Source organism: Xyrauchen texanus, chromosome 39 (genome assembly GCF_025860055.1).
Source record: "Xyrauchen texanus isolate HMW12.3.18 chromosome 39, RBS_HiC_50CHRs, whole genome shotgun sequence".
NCBI classification, from domain to species: domain Eukaryota; kingdom Metazoa; phylum Chordata; class Actinopteri; order Cypriniformes; family Catostomidae; genus Xyrauchen; species Xyrauchen texanus.
Genome location: NC_068314.1, coordinates 27,017,721 through 27,032,710, shown reverse-complemented (window position 1 = coordinate 27,032,710; position 14,990 = coordinate 27,017,721). Strand labels below are relative to the sequence as shown.

The following is a 14,990-nucleotide window of genomic DNA, read 5'->3' as shown; positions in this document are numbered from 1 at the left end:
CAATAAACTTGCAGCATTGGGTTATTTGATGATCATGGGTTGAAGTTTCCACAAAGACATTTGTGAGGGCATTTCCAATTTCCCTTCTAGGGAAAAAACAGCTACAACCAGCCAAAGCTGGTTTTCGACACACACACACATTTTCCTTGTGTACCCCAGTAACTTCTGATGACCACCACCCAAGGTCGGATGGTGAAACCACCATGCCCATCTTGCCTGTTAGGACAGTGAAATGAGGGAAATTAATGCCCACCCTGATTACCCGCCCTGCTGGGAGATCAGCTTAAACCAGCCAAGCAGCTTAGTCTGGTTTTAGCCATTTTTTTTTCCAGCAGGGTATATAGGTGATTGTTTGGTGTGCACTAGCACGACCACACATGCTTTAAAAAAATATAAAAATAATACGTTGGCACCAGTGACAAAATAACCAGCAAACAAAACAGTTTGTGATACATTTGTGATATACAGGCACAATTTTAGACAGATACTAATACTTGGAATATAGACTAAAAAGTGCCAAATGTATACAAGGAAACCTCACTGGATGTAACCATTAATGTATATTAATGTATATGTGTAATTCCTTGCCATAATAGAAAGTTCAAGTTCAAAATGACAAAGCTCCTCTAAGGTTAAATGTAAAAATTACACCTTATTTAATGGCTTAAATCTGTGTGCATTAATGCGATTACAGTGTTTCAAATTAGTCAAATAGAAGAATTTAGTTTGGAGAGAGGTGACAAAGTACTTGTGTAAATCAATCTAAATATACAAAGTTGGAAGTTGAATTACATTTGCATTAAAAACAGAAATGAAGTTTAGTCTGAAGGCTACATTTGCGACACATGGCAGGAGTGGCTTTCTGAGAGAGGGGTGTCTCTTTAGAGTACGCCCAGGTCTCGACTAAAGTAATCAGCAAACTCAAGACCACCGCAGTTGCATCGACCCCCTTTCTAGTATTATGTTTGCAAACCGAGAGCTCCGACAAGCCGCACTGACCGAGCGCGTGGGAGCGACATGGAAGTCACTTCTATAAAGTGAAGGAGAAAAGCTTTGGATGTTGCAACCGGACGGCAGAAAGCCCGGCTGAGCGTGGATCCAAGCCATAGGGGACTACTGTATTCGGGGCTTGCCTGCATTCATTCTTCTTAAAGTAGACAATCATGTTTCTGATGATTTATTGGGGTCTAGGCTTTTTATTATTAAGCTCTGATTTTTTTAATGCACTAGCATCTAATGAAAGACCGCGTGGTTCAGAGAAAGGTACGAGTTTTTTAACCCATGAACTTATAGCTATTTCATTCAACTCTAGAGGCGAGGAGAATGAATGAATTTTGCTTGCATGGTTCAGATAAGCGCATAATAGCCTTGGCTATACTCTGAGGAGCCTTCAACGAGTAACTATGTTATTTGATGGTTTCAAAAGTCACGACAACTGACAGACACCTGATTTGTCTTGAATTCTGGAGCCTATTTAAATAAGCCACATTTAGTTCATTATAGCAACTGGAATTTGTAATAGCATCATTAAAACACTTATGCTACTTAATTTTACTATGTGCAATATCTGTTCTCGTCCACAGTCAAATTACCGGAGTTTGGCGCGTTTGAGATTGTAACTCCGGCCAGAGTTAACGAAGCCGGTGACAAACTGCCAACGGGCGTGCACTTCAAAAGGAGAAAGCGGAGTACCGACCCAGTAATCGGCAACATCTCCCATCATTGGCCCTCGTCTCACGTCTATTATCAAATATCTGCATTTGGGCAGGACTATTACCTTAACCTTACTCTCGAGTCGGGATTTATTGCGCCAGTTTACACTGTCACGATACTCGGAGCATCCAGCGAAAGTCGTAGTTCAAAGCAGGGGGAGGAAGAGGAGAACACTGAGTATCAGCACTGCTTTTACAGAGGACATGTGAACGCTGGACAGCAACATACTGCAGTAATAAGCCTCTGCTCCGGATTGGTGAGTTCATAAAGATCAATATTAAACCAATAATAGTTCATATTTTTGTGCCATAGGACAAGCCGCAGTGAGCATTGCAGTTCTTCAAAGTAGGCTATAATAATAATAATAATATTAACAAAAATTGTGGTAGTTTGCATGTGATATTTCATGCAATTTATTCACACTTGAATACACTCAAAAATATTCTAGCACATTTTTAAGATTTAAGCATTTCTATTTCATTACCAAATTCCATCAAATTTAACTGAGAGGGCTAATCTTTAATAACATTAAATTAATACAACTAAAATGTATTTACGTTTTATTCATTTACTTTTAAAATATTACTCAATTCAATTTAATTGCAATTTTGTTATGAAATTGAAATGCGTAAATCTTAAAATTAGGCTAAAATAATTTTGACATTTTTTTTTATGTGCGCAAGTTATGACTGTGAGATTCCATTAGGGGCCGTTCACACCGAACGCGTCCTTGTGGTAGAAATAAAGCGTGACGCAGCGCAACGAATAAAACTGTACGCAGGTGTCTCGAGGCGGGTTTAAACCGATGAAGTTCTTTTTTTCCCCCCGGTGGGACATTAGATCACAAATTATACAAAATTACGCAGAGAAATGAGCTCAATGACGCACAATTATCTGTGGCAGAAGCGGCAGTCGTTTGCTGACGTCAACGGAGGTCCATGTATGGGATTCAGATGTCATCTGTTGATGGGAACGTGAGTCTGGGCTAAAACATCTCACCGTTTCTCACAGATCTAAAAGTCGAGTGATTGGATGTTGGCAGAGAGGACACATGTAGGCTAAACTAAGTTTTAGATAGAAATATTGTATAGAACACAACCCCTCAATAATTAACTCAATAAATTAAGTTATTGCGCTGCATGCAAGGCAATATTTTATTAGAAATGTAAATAATTATTGTTTTGCTCGCTGGCCAGTACAGAGCGCACATCATGCTCCAGTGTTTACAAATAATTCACGTAAAAGCTGTTTTATATAATGCAATAGCATCTTAAAATCTGTTCAGTATATTATTTAAAAAAAAAAAAATAAGCGGGGCATTTGTGCTCCAAGCTGGCATTAAACTATTCTGATCTCAAAAGTTTTGGATTGGAAATGTAGCAGAATGTTCTGATAGTTATTCTCGATTCATTAACTTCCAGGGGTAAGTACACTACCTGTAGTAGATGTGCAATGTGTGTTTATTTGATCACTTCATCCGCCACTTATTACATGATTTATACATAAATGAAAACTTGGTGGGAGGTTGTAAGGGCAATTTACAACCACACATGGAAGGAGTCTATAGATCTCAACGACCATGCCCTGTTTTAAAGATTGTTGTTGTTGTTTTTAGCTTGGCACTTTCAGGTCACCGGAAGGGGAGTATTTTGTAGAGCCCCTTCATAGCTACAATGGTGAACATTATGACGAAGAACACACCAAACCTCATATTGTGTACAGAAAAGATCCATTAAAGAGGACTGTAGAAGATTTAACTGCATGTGAAACTTCAGGTAAGCAATGTGAGACATTAGAACACCTAAAGTCTATAGATATATAGATATTTTGTTTATTTGGGAAGCCTAGAAAGAGAGTCTACCAGCAGTTTTATTTAAAATATTAAAGGAACCGTTCACCCAAAAATTTAATTTCTTTTACTCACCCTCATGTCATCCCAGATGTATGACTTGCTTTCTTCTGCAGAACACAAATTAAGATTTTTAAGAGAATATCTTCCATAAAAAGCAATGTGAATGATTACCAAAACTTTGAAGCTTCAAAACACATAAAGACAGCATAAAACTTATCCAGACGACTCAAGTGGTTTAATCCATATGTTCAGATGAAATCCAGTTGGTTTTGGGTGTGAACAAACCAAAATGTAACTCCTTTTTGACCGTACATCTTGCCATTGCAGTCTCTAGGCACAATTGTTATTTCAAGCTTGATTACTCTTCCTAGTTCTTGACGCATTCGCAGAGCAATAGATGGAGCTAGGGAGTGTAATCAAGCTTGAAATCATGATCATCATGGAGACTGCAGAGTTCAAGATTAATGGTAAAAAGGTAATTGCATTTTGGACTTTTTTCACCCAAAAAAAAAAATTGGATTGCTTCAAAAGAGTCGTATGGATTACATTTATGCTGCCTTAATGGGCTTTTTGGAGATTCAAAGTTCTGGCCACCATTCACTTGCATTGAATGGACCTACAGAGCTGAAAAATAATTGTTTGTGTTTAGCAGAAGAAAGAAATTGCACTTGCAATTGGCATGATGTTAACACATGGAATCAATTCTGGAATTACGCCAATCTTAGTTTACTGCCACAAAATCCTGTTGACTCTTGCACTTCCTGTGGCCTAAAGATAAGGAACCTCAAGAGGCTCAATAGCATATAAGCCACGTGGTGAACTGCATTGTGGCAAAGTAATGCCAGCTTTACATGTTTGGAAATTCGTTGTTGAAAATAATTTTTTTATTTGGCTAATGTAATGCAAGATCGCACTCAACAACGTCTTTGTTTTTGTGCACCCCTCTGGTATGTAAAGGAAAAAAATGCTGGGCCAAGAAGCTTTTCAAGATAGCAAGATTTTTAATGAAAGGTCTATTGTGGCCTCTAGGTTGCTTTTGATTCAGAAAACACTATTTACTTTTCTGCAAGAACAATGCCCATTGTTTGGTGTCAGTCATGCTTTATTTTTGGCCTGTTTAAAGCTTTTTGAAAATAAGACTTTACTGTTATTGTATTTAAGTTGTCATTGAAATTATAAACAGTAAGCCTCTCAACCTATCCTGTAACCAAAGGCTTGACATTCTAGTGAGTCTTCACTCCACCACTATCATTTACGGACTTCATGAGATAGACATTAAAATCTCCCTACAATCCACCTTTTCATCTTATATATATTACAATAAACCTTGCTACCTGTATTTTGGATTCATAATAACTTGCTGGTTATCATTGGACTTCACTTTGTATTATGTGAGGGAGATAGTAGCCCACATGGACTTTTAGATGATCAGACCCATAGATCATGGTGGCAAGTTTCCTGCTAGTTGCCTATTCATATATAAAGAGCAGACAACTGTATATCATAGAATTTCTTCACTATAATTCTCAACATGCATTGTTATCCTTGCATCTCCATTGCAGGACATATCGAGCCACAGAGAAGACACAGGAATAATCTGAAGAGACAGTCGCCCTTGAGCATGCTGTCTGACCTGGAGACTCTTAATTCCAGACTCTTCTCTGCCCCCTTCCTCTCTACAGAAAACAAGCACAGCTCTGCTAATGAAAGCAGTGACTCCAAGCCACACCGGAGATCAAAGCGTTTCCTCTCCTACCCCCGTTTTGTTGAAGTCATGGTTGTGGCAGACAGCAAAATGGTGGAACATCATGGAAGCAACCTGCAGCATTACATTCTTACCCTGATGTCAATCGTAAGTGTCACCCAGTTAACGATAGTTCTGTGCTATGATGGGCATGTGGTCTCTGCTTTAGGTCTGCTCCAGTGAGCTGATATTTTGCTCTTACAGGACATATCAGCAGCATGTGGTGAATTTGTCTGACAGATTTGATGAATGTGAATACAAAACAAAGAAGATCAGGGACAATATGTCGTATAGAGAGCATGCTTCAGATGTTTTTTAGTTGTAACTCACAGCGAGGTTAGTTGACCTATATTTTGATCTTGGCAAAGGCTGTATTTTCAGTAGAATCTGGCAGCACAGTCCAGATATCAATGGCCAAGAACAAAATTTTCAACGGCTAAGGCAAATGTCATGTTCTCAATGCTACTTTATAAAACAGAGACTGAAGAGGTTTACATTTATTGGAGTTATTTATCTCACAAAAACCAAGACAAGAGATGTAACAAAACATATTGAGTAAGAAATGTCTCCTTCTTTAGTGTCCTGTCTTCTATTACATTCGTTGATGAACAAGAATTAAAACAGATCTTAGAGGTATAAGGTAAATGTGACCAATTGTAAATGGTCTGCACTTATATAACACCTTCTTAACCTTAGCGGTTTTCAAACGCTTTACACTGTGTCTCATTCACCCATTCACGTGTACATTCACACACCAATGACAGCAGAGCTACCATGCAAGGTGTTAGCCTGCCATTGGCAGCAACTTGGGGTTCAGTGTCTTTCCCAAGGACACTTCAGCATGTGGAGTCGTGTGGGCCAGGAATCGAACCCTGCGATTGGTGGACAACCTACTCTACCAACTGAGCCACAACTGCCTTTTGAAAAATAAGGGGTTTGTTCAAATGTGTCTGAAAATGAAATTCCAATCGTCTGTATTCTCTCACTCAGGTTTCCTCCATCTATAAGGATCCCAGCATTGGAAATCTGATTAACATTGTTGTTGTGAAATTGGTTATTATAAAGAATGAGCTGGTAAGTGTTATTTTTCTGTGTATGTTGTTTGTACTGTAGATTTAGTCTCTTAGTAGTTCATTACAGTCAAGCCTTGATTATTTCTGTAAGAGTTAATGTATATGTTTCAGTATCTTCTATATCTCTATTCTTCTCTAGGACGGTCCCACCATCTCTTTTAATGCACAGGCCACTTTAAAAAGCTTCTGCATATGGCAGCAGAGTCAGAATCATCCAGATGACCACCACTCACATCACGACACCGCCATCCTGATCACAAGGTTTTTGCGAGGGTTTTTATTTTTATTTACCCAGTCTAATTGTTCATAGATGTGTTACTTTAAGAAAATAACATAAGTCTAACTGCATAATGTTCTACGTCTTCTCCAACCTAGTCTCATAGAGTGAACGTTACTATAACTAAATGTTTGTAAACTGAGGTTACGTGCCGCATTCTATGTTTCGCCACAGTTTCCTGGTGAAATGAACACTAGAGGTGCTATAACAACTGTGCTTTTTATTCACTTTCACACAAATCACGAGTACAATGGCTGATTATGACTTTTAAGCACTTATTTTTCACTTTATTACTCTCAAGCTGCTATGTCATGATATTGAAACACGCATTATTTGAAAAACAAATTGTATTGCAGACCCACCTTCATTTACACACTTTTTCGAATGTGATCAGCTTGCGCGATTGCTCATCTGATTGAGCATTGGACTTCAGATTTGGCAGATGGAGGCTGGAGCCCAGCCAAGCAAGCAAGCTTACACGTGAGACAAAAGTGACATAGAATCAAAACGAAACTATGTGATTGCTTCAGAATATGTGCTTTTCATGTCGCAATTACTTTTACAACACTATCAGTTAGGTATAGGTGTTGGTTTAGGGGAAGGATGTTTGTTTTGCTTACCTCTCATTTGCTTTTAGGACACTATTGGTTTGGTTTAGGTTAATGTTTTAGGTTATGGAGGTACGTTTTACTCATTAAATCCTCCATCAAACATTCACCTTCAAAACCTCGTCTGATTACGACACTCTCATTTGGCGCTCCTTGCTGGACATTTCACTGGGAAACTGCAACAAAATGTAATGAAGAACGTTATTTAGTTTTGCGAAAACGATGCTCCTGTCATGTCATTTTCATGAGAGTTTCATGCAGTTCTGCCCAACAACATTTAAATGAAAGCTCTTTGAGAACATGACTAAGCTACAACTGAATCTTGGGTTCAAAGTCTTCCAGGGTGGGAATGTAGGGTTTTTGCATTACACAAAAATGTAAGATGAAATGATATCCAGATACTGCTTAAATGCATAAAGCATGCCCTAATTTTTCTTTAGGCAGGACATCTGTCGAGCACGGGACAAGTGTGACACTTTAGGTAAATCATGTTTGTATGAAAAGAGTTGTTACATTTCTGTGACTTGTGATTATGATCCTATTAAAGAGGACAATAATGATGAGGATTTTGTTGATGAATAGTTATGCTAAACATTATGTCTTCAGTTTAAAATATAATAACAGTGTTCTGTTATGTACTTTCAGGTCTGGCTGAGTTGGGTACGGTTTGTGATCCCTACAGAAGTTGCAGTATTAATGAGGATAATGGACTCAGTACAGCTTTCACCATTGCTCATGAGCTTGGCCATGTGTGAGTACCCTCTGAAAGATGTTATGAGATCATGAGTTTTCAAAAAAAGTATTTTTACACTTGAGCTACACTTTCACATAAAAAATTAATGACATTGGAATAGATAATAACCAAAGAAATGCAAACAAATGATGCTGTAGAACTTTTTTTGAGAACTAACTTTTGCAGTTACTTTTAACCATGGTCATTTTAGTGGATGTACTGTATGAAATTAACCACTGTTCATCATATTAACCATGTATATGTTCCACTAGCATTTAACTAGCCAAAAGTGTCAAAAAATGTTGAACAGTATTCATTTTGAACAGTATTTCTATTGTTCCCATCTTTCGCTCACTTGACGTTGTGTCGAATGAAGCGACACTAGGGGTCTTTCTTGAAGGCCTCGGTTACCTCTGAACTTGAGAATTGGCTAATTAGAAATTGGTAGACAGAATTTGCATGTCATCCCCTGGACATACGGATATAAAAGGAGGGAATCGTGCATCTGTCCATTCAGATTTTTTCTTCGGAGCTGAGCGGTTGTGTTGAATGGTTGATATCTGGACCACTCCATCCCTCCAACCCCCCCTCTGGGCCACAGTTCCCACATTGCCACAAAAAAGAGTGTGGTTTCCTCACTCCTTCGGTCACCTAACCGGTGCCCCCACATGCCGTTCTCATGGCGGTCTGGTGCCATACACCTACTGTCATGGCCCCATGGACGCGGCCCCCTCGCCTCCACGCCTTTGACTATAGACTCCCGGCGGGCCGGTTCTGACGAGTCTCCATAGGACCTCCTCGTCAGTCACTTTCCTGTCCCCACCCGGGTACGTGGAGCTAGGTAATTGCTTTGAGTTTTCTTCTCAGATGCAACTTTGCTTCCCGACAGAATATTACCTGCTCCCCCCGCTGCAAAGCCCCACAGGGTACATCATACGTGATCGTCATACGTGATCGTCCCCTTAGTGCCCCCCTCAGAGCTTGGACGTGTCGCTTTCGCTTCCAACCTGTTATACTAGCTGACCGGGACCATCTGACTCCGCTACATGATTTAGTTCAACAGGCACTCGCCCCTGAGGGATATGATAGAGCCGTCCTTCCTGCCGAGATGAAGCCAGGGTTCTACGGCCTTCACTTCATCATACCCAAGACAGGCGGTGCGTGGCGGCCAATCTTGGACCTACGAGTCCTGAACAGGGCCTCACACAGACTCCCGTTCAAAGGTGCTCATGCAAAAACTTATTCTTTAGTGTGTCTAGCATCTAGATTGGTTCGCAGCGGTAGACCTGAAGGATGCGTACTTTCACGTATCACGTTTGCCTTGGCACAGACCCTTCCTACGGCTTGCGTCAGACGGCCCGACATACCAGTACCAGGTCCTCCCCTTCGACTCATCCCTGTTCCCTCATGTCTTCACGAGGGTCAACAGCATTTGTGGCATAATATTTATTACCACAAAAAAATATTTCAACTCATGCCCCAGAGAACTGGACAGACTTGATGACCATAAGGAACTGGACAAGCTTGTTGACAGCCATAGGGAACAGGACAGGCTGTGCGGTAACTACCATGGTCGGGAATGCTGGCAGTGACTGGGAAATGGCCTCCATGGCCGTGTGCACTGGATGCGACTGGGGAATGGCCTCCATGGCCCGGGAACACTGACAGCGACAGGGGAACAACCTACTTGGCCATGAGTGCTTGCAGCATCAGGAGAACTGCATTGGGAATGGCAGCCGCCTCCTGACAGTCGGCAGTGGGGATGAGTGGAGGGGCTGCAGCTGACCTGTTGACCAATGCACCAGAGCCAATAAACAACAAGACAAGAGAACGCATGACAATGTCAAAAGGGCGAGCCATGCATTCTCACACAGACAATAAACATGAGGTTCAGATTTCAGCCACAAAAAGAGTAAAAACTTAAACAACAGAAGTGGCTGAATCCTGACATTTAGAAATTACTTTTTTGAAAGGTTGTGCTTGAAAGTGTGCCTGTGCTATTTTTCTTTCAAATAAATGTTATTTGCTTTGATATTTGCTTAACTGCATCTAAAGCTGTCATACGTTTTAAGTGTAGCTTAACAAATCTTAAAACATTTTGTGGCCACTGTATTATATTGTACAGGTTTTCCCTGCAAATCCTTTTGCATTACAAATGCTATTTGTCTTATGGACTTTCCTTCAGAGGAGCTTATATTACTACCCAAAATGAAACCATCTTTAAATAATTTTTTTTCTGCTGTATTGCAAATTGTTGATGTGAGAGACCTCATTGAGCGGTGTTTTGGTCAGCATTTGGTCTGACTCTGCACACAGTTTATTGTTCAGACTACTCTTTTCAAGGTCCACCAGTTTGCAGGTTGCTCATCCCCTTGATATGATGTGCTTGATATGCAACTTCTCAAGGTCTTATATTAATCTCAGCAGAAATTAATGAAGTGTTCTGTTTGACTCTGTGTTTAGTGGTCTGTGTATAATAGATTAACACATGTCGTATATGAGTTTTGGACGTAAATGATACAAAGGAATATAAATCCACTCATGCGTTTGTTCCATGATGGTTCATCATATGTAACATACTGTACCAAACTGACATACTTTCTACAGTCTATCTCTCTGGACTTACAATGAAAGGTGACGTGCAGTCAAACAGTAGCTGTTATGATTCTCTGTTGTTTTACCTTGTGTTTAGCCTCTGTCTTTTGTTTCCCCGCACTACATTCCCCACAATTCTCTGCCCTCATTACTACCATCTGTTCCCAATTGTTTTCACCTGTCTTCCATTACCTCATTTATCCTTGTGTATATAATGCCCTGATGTCTGCTCTGTCTTGGTCAGTTGTTGTGTTTTTCTCCTGTTCATGTTATGGTTGATATCTTGTTTTTAGACATATGTTTTTGTTTCCCAATCTTGCCCTGTTCCAGTGTTTATCCTGTTTTTGTATTTTGATTTATTTATTATTAAAATTTGCTGCACTTAGATCCCGCTTTCGTGACATCCTTCAAACATTACAGTAGCTTGACTTAGTTCAACTACAGCTTAAAATGTAAAGACCTGAATGCTTTGCATGTACAGTCACATGCAAATTACCTTTAAATTACCTTTTAAATGAACTTTTTACGCAATATATGCACAAAATGGTTTTTCTAAATTCCATTCTTATCCGGTGGCAGGTGGTGACATCAGTGCCAAGCACTTGAGTGGGGTATTTAGTCTCTGTACTGTGCAGTGCTATGTAGCATGCACCACGTCTCTCCCTGATGATCGCTCCAGTGTAAGATACTCTATGTTCTGCTGCTCATGTGCTTACTGTCCTCACTAGTGTTCCACTGATATGGGTTTTTAACTGGCAGCGTTGATACCAATATCAAGAGAGCAGTATGGCTGATGGCTGACATTATGCCAATAATTTTTTCAAAATGTTGAAATCAAAGGTTTATTTTATTTTAAAAACACTTATTTTACCCAATTAGCTAAATAATTAATCGCCCTGGCCTATTATATTGGACTATCAGTAGTCCTAACAGCTTTCTGAATAAATGACCAATCTTATGCTGATACTGTGTGGATAAGAGTGATGTGTCCTTAATCTGCTCATGTCCTGTGTGTGTTTGTTTCTATCATCCCCTCAGGTTTAACATGCCTCATGATGACAGTAACAAATGTAAGGAGGATGGAGTTAAGAACCAGCAACATGTGATGGCTCCCGCACTCAACTATTACACCAATCCTTGGATGTGGTCCAAATGTAGTAGGAAATACATCACAGAGTTCCTTGAGTATGTAAACCCTTTAACACTTCATTACAGTGACAGGATGTTAGTCTTCAATGTTGGCTCGTATTCAGCCCGATGTCAGTCAAGATCTTAGCAATCTTAATAACAGCTTTACTTAATGATCACTTGCTATTGTTGGCCCCATTTGCTTTATCTTCTAAACACTGTCAATTGACCCTTCGCTAAGCTTCACCCTCCCTTGGTTACAATTGCTCACTCTGACAAGCTCTGCAGATCTCCCAATTGGAATGAATGGGAGGTTGCCGTGAATGACGCAGAATAGTAGGCTAATATTTTTCTGAGGGCTGGTATGAAGAGTGACATTGTAATGCATATTTATCAGATTTGATTAAGTTTTATGTAAAATAATTGTTAAATTGCACAGTAATTTGATTAAAAACTGTGGAGACTGTGAATCAAAATTAAGGTAAAGGATTATTACAGTCACTTGAAAAGAGAAAAAACTTATTTAATAGTGATTACACATCTAATAACATTAGTGTAAGTGAACAGAACTATTTATAACATCTCATAACATACTCATTTTGATGCTGTGAACTGTATATTTACTATCGCTTTTATGACTTGAATCGATGCATAAATTAATGCTCTCTCTCTCTCTAACTGGCACCTCTGGCTCCCCTTTATCTCACTTTCCTGCTGATCAGCTGTTTCAGCACCAGCCGTGCATCATCACACCCTCCTCCTCGTCACACACACATTACTTCCATAGGCTGTCATTGGAAAATAGAAAACACGTGTCAGAGTAATGGCGGCAGGGCAACAATTGCTAAGACAGGATTGGTCAGAAGCACTTTTAAGGTAGGGCCTAGCGAAGGGTCAATTGTAATAGAAATGACTTCATCCTTTGCAAACAGAACTGACTATTTCTTCTTGCATAAAAATGCATTCTTTCACCCTCTGAGAACATTCTTGTTTGTTTTGCTTTCCTTCTCCTCATTTGTTTATAATTTCTCATCAGCACAGGGTATGGTGAATGCCTGCTCGATGAGCCGGTTTCTAGGCCATACAGTTTGTCCCAACAGTTGCCTGGGCAGATATACAGCGTCAATAAACAATGCGAACTGATATTTGGGCCTGGGACACAGGTGTGCCCATATATGGTGAGAAGATCCCTCTGGGGATTACACAACATACTGATATAGACATCTGTCCAGTGCTCTTTCACAGTTACAGCCTGCTGTCTAACATCACTTATGAACATGTTTCTGATTAAGAGAACATCACTCTCTGTTTTGGTTACTTGAAGTGGAGCTTGTTAGTATTGGCCAGTGACATTCAAAGCATGCCAAACATTACAAGCCTGGGTAACAGTACCAACTTTTTTATGTGTGTCTGTGCTTGAGTGAGTATAAGAGTTGTTAAAGCTAACAGAAATTGTTTGGATGTTATTCAGATGCAGTGCCGGCGATTGTGGTGTACCAGTCCAGAAGGAGTCCAGCGAGGCTGCCGAACCCAACACATGCCCTGGGCTGATGGGACAGAGTGCTCTCCGGGAAAGGCAAGCACTTAAGAAAATGAAACTGAAACATTCACAAAATCATCTGGTTAATTAATTGTGTAGTCATTAACATCTGTTTTATTATGTGCCACAGTTTGACTTTTGACACAAATCCCCTAATTTGTTGTGAGAGACTTGGTATTATTTAAAGAGGAGATTTGTTTAACTCAAAAGACTTTTTATTATCATAAAGCAATAAAAAGATAGCGTGGTCACTTGTGGTCAGTTTGCTGTGAATTAATGGGTTTTGTTTAGGTTTTAATACTTTGCCAGTTACTCTTTATAGCAGGGGTGGGGAATGTCTGGTCTCAGGGCTGTATAAGGCCCATGAGACCATTTTACCATTTGAGAATCATTTTAAAAGCAAAAAAATGGCTTTGATTCCAATAACTGTAAAAAACATTAAAATAAATACAAAATAATTAAAATAACGATTAAAACAAAATATTCAATAATAGAAAGACCTTTTAATTGTTTTTACTTAGTGCATTAGCACGTAACATAATGTGTAGCTACATTAATATCAGAAATTGCAAGCAATTGTAACTGTGTAAATGTAAACACAAACTGTACGTATGTCCACCAAACTGCCTCCTCATCCACACTCAGGCTCATCCTCATTGATTTATTGCTTTGTTTTTGCTCCAGTCTTTACTAAACTAAACTCCAGTTTTAGAATGTTTTCCAGATGACAGTGATAGTGTTGTTCATATCAACAAAACATAAAATATGTTTTCATGAGACTAAAGCCCCTTTCACATGTCTTGCTTCAGGCCGTCAGTGCATTTTATGATTAAACTTGATGTATCTAGACACGCACAGAATCAGTCCATTTCGTTTTGATTTCACTCCATTGAGTTCATACCATTGGAGAGTGTTTTACCAAAATCAAAAATTCTGTTATTGTTTACTCATTTTCCGATTAACACTTTTTATTGATTCAGACAGATGAAACAGAAAAGGAAACATATATACACTGAATCAACTTTTAACCCCCATTATTCCCTTTCCCCCTCCTGATCCCTTACCCCACCCTCACATTTAAAACTACACATCTCTCTCCACTTCCCCTCCCCGAGAGCCTTCCAGTAATGGCAAATAGCTGCCCCATTTTTTATTAAATAAAAAATATGCCTTCTATATGGCATTTCTTCATATGCCACAATCCTGCCCATCTCTATGCACCACTCCTGAAATGAGGGTGCTCCAGTCAATTTCCATCCCCTAAGGATTACCTGCCTGCTGATCATAACACTGTTTAGGACCCAATTTGTTATGTATATATCCCCTATATTAATGACCGCCCCATCGCCTAAAATACAGAGTCTGGGGCTAAATGAAATTTGACTGTTCAATACATCACAATAAAACTCTAAACCCTCAACTTAAAATCTTAGATCTTAACACACCACCAAGGCATAGATCTAGTAGGGTCGAAGACAAATAAAAATATATAATCTTTGTAAAGCAAACCCTTATGCGCCACACCTCCCGCCACCACCCCTGGAAAATCATGCTCCTTTCTTATCACAGCTACTAATGGTTCCAGGGCAAGACAGAACAATAATGGGGAAACAGGGCAACCCTACCGGGTGCCCCTATTTAGAGTAAAATAATCTGATATTAATCCATTTGTTGTACCGCCTTTACTGGGTAATACAGTAAAGCTTTCCATTCTTTACTGATTCTGT

General features: G+C 39.5%; 1 protein-coding gene across 1 annotated transcript in view; it reads left to right on the top strand.

Moving 5' to 3' along the window:
* Positions 1-947: 947 nt before the first annotated feature.
* Positions 948-14,990, top strand: part of adamts9 (ADAM metallopeptidase with thrombospondin type 1 motif, 9) — a 36,572-nt gene continuing 22,529 nt past the window's right edge. The window contains exons 1-11 of the mRNA XM_052111838.1: positions 948-1,263; positions 1,584-1,969; positions 3,329-3,488; positions 5,128-5,417; positions 6,300-6,383; positions 6,522-6,643; positions 7,708-7,748; positions 7,913-8,018; positions 11,634-11,780; positions 12,760-12,901; positions 13,195-13,299. Coding sequence (XP_051967798.1) covers positions 1,164-1,263; positions 1,584-1,969; positions 3,329-3,488; positions 5,128-5,417; positions 6,300-6,383; positions 6,522-6,643; positions 7,708-7,748; positions 7,913-8,018; positions 11,634-11,780; positions 12,760-12,901; positions 13,195-13,299 — 1,683 coding nt within the window. The 5' untranslated portion in view covers positions 948-1,163. The remainder of the gene's footprint in view (positions 1,264-1,583; positions 1,970-3,328; positions 3,489-5,127; positions 5,418-6,299; positions 6,384-6,521; positions 6,644-7,707; positions 7,749-7,912; positions 8,019-11,633; positions 11,781-12,759; positions 12,902-13,194; positions 13,300-14,990) is intronic.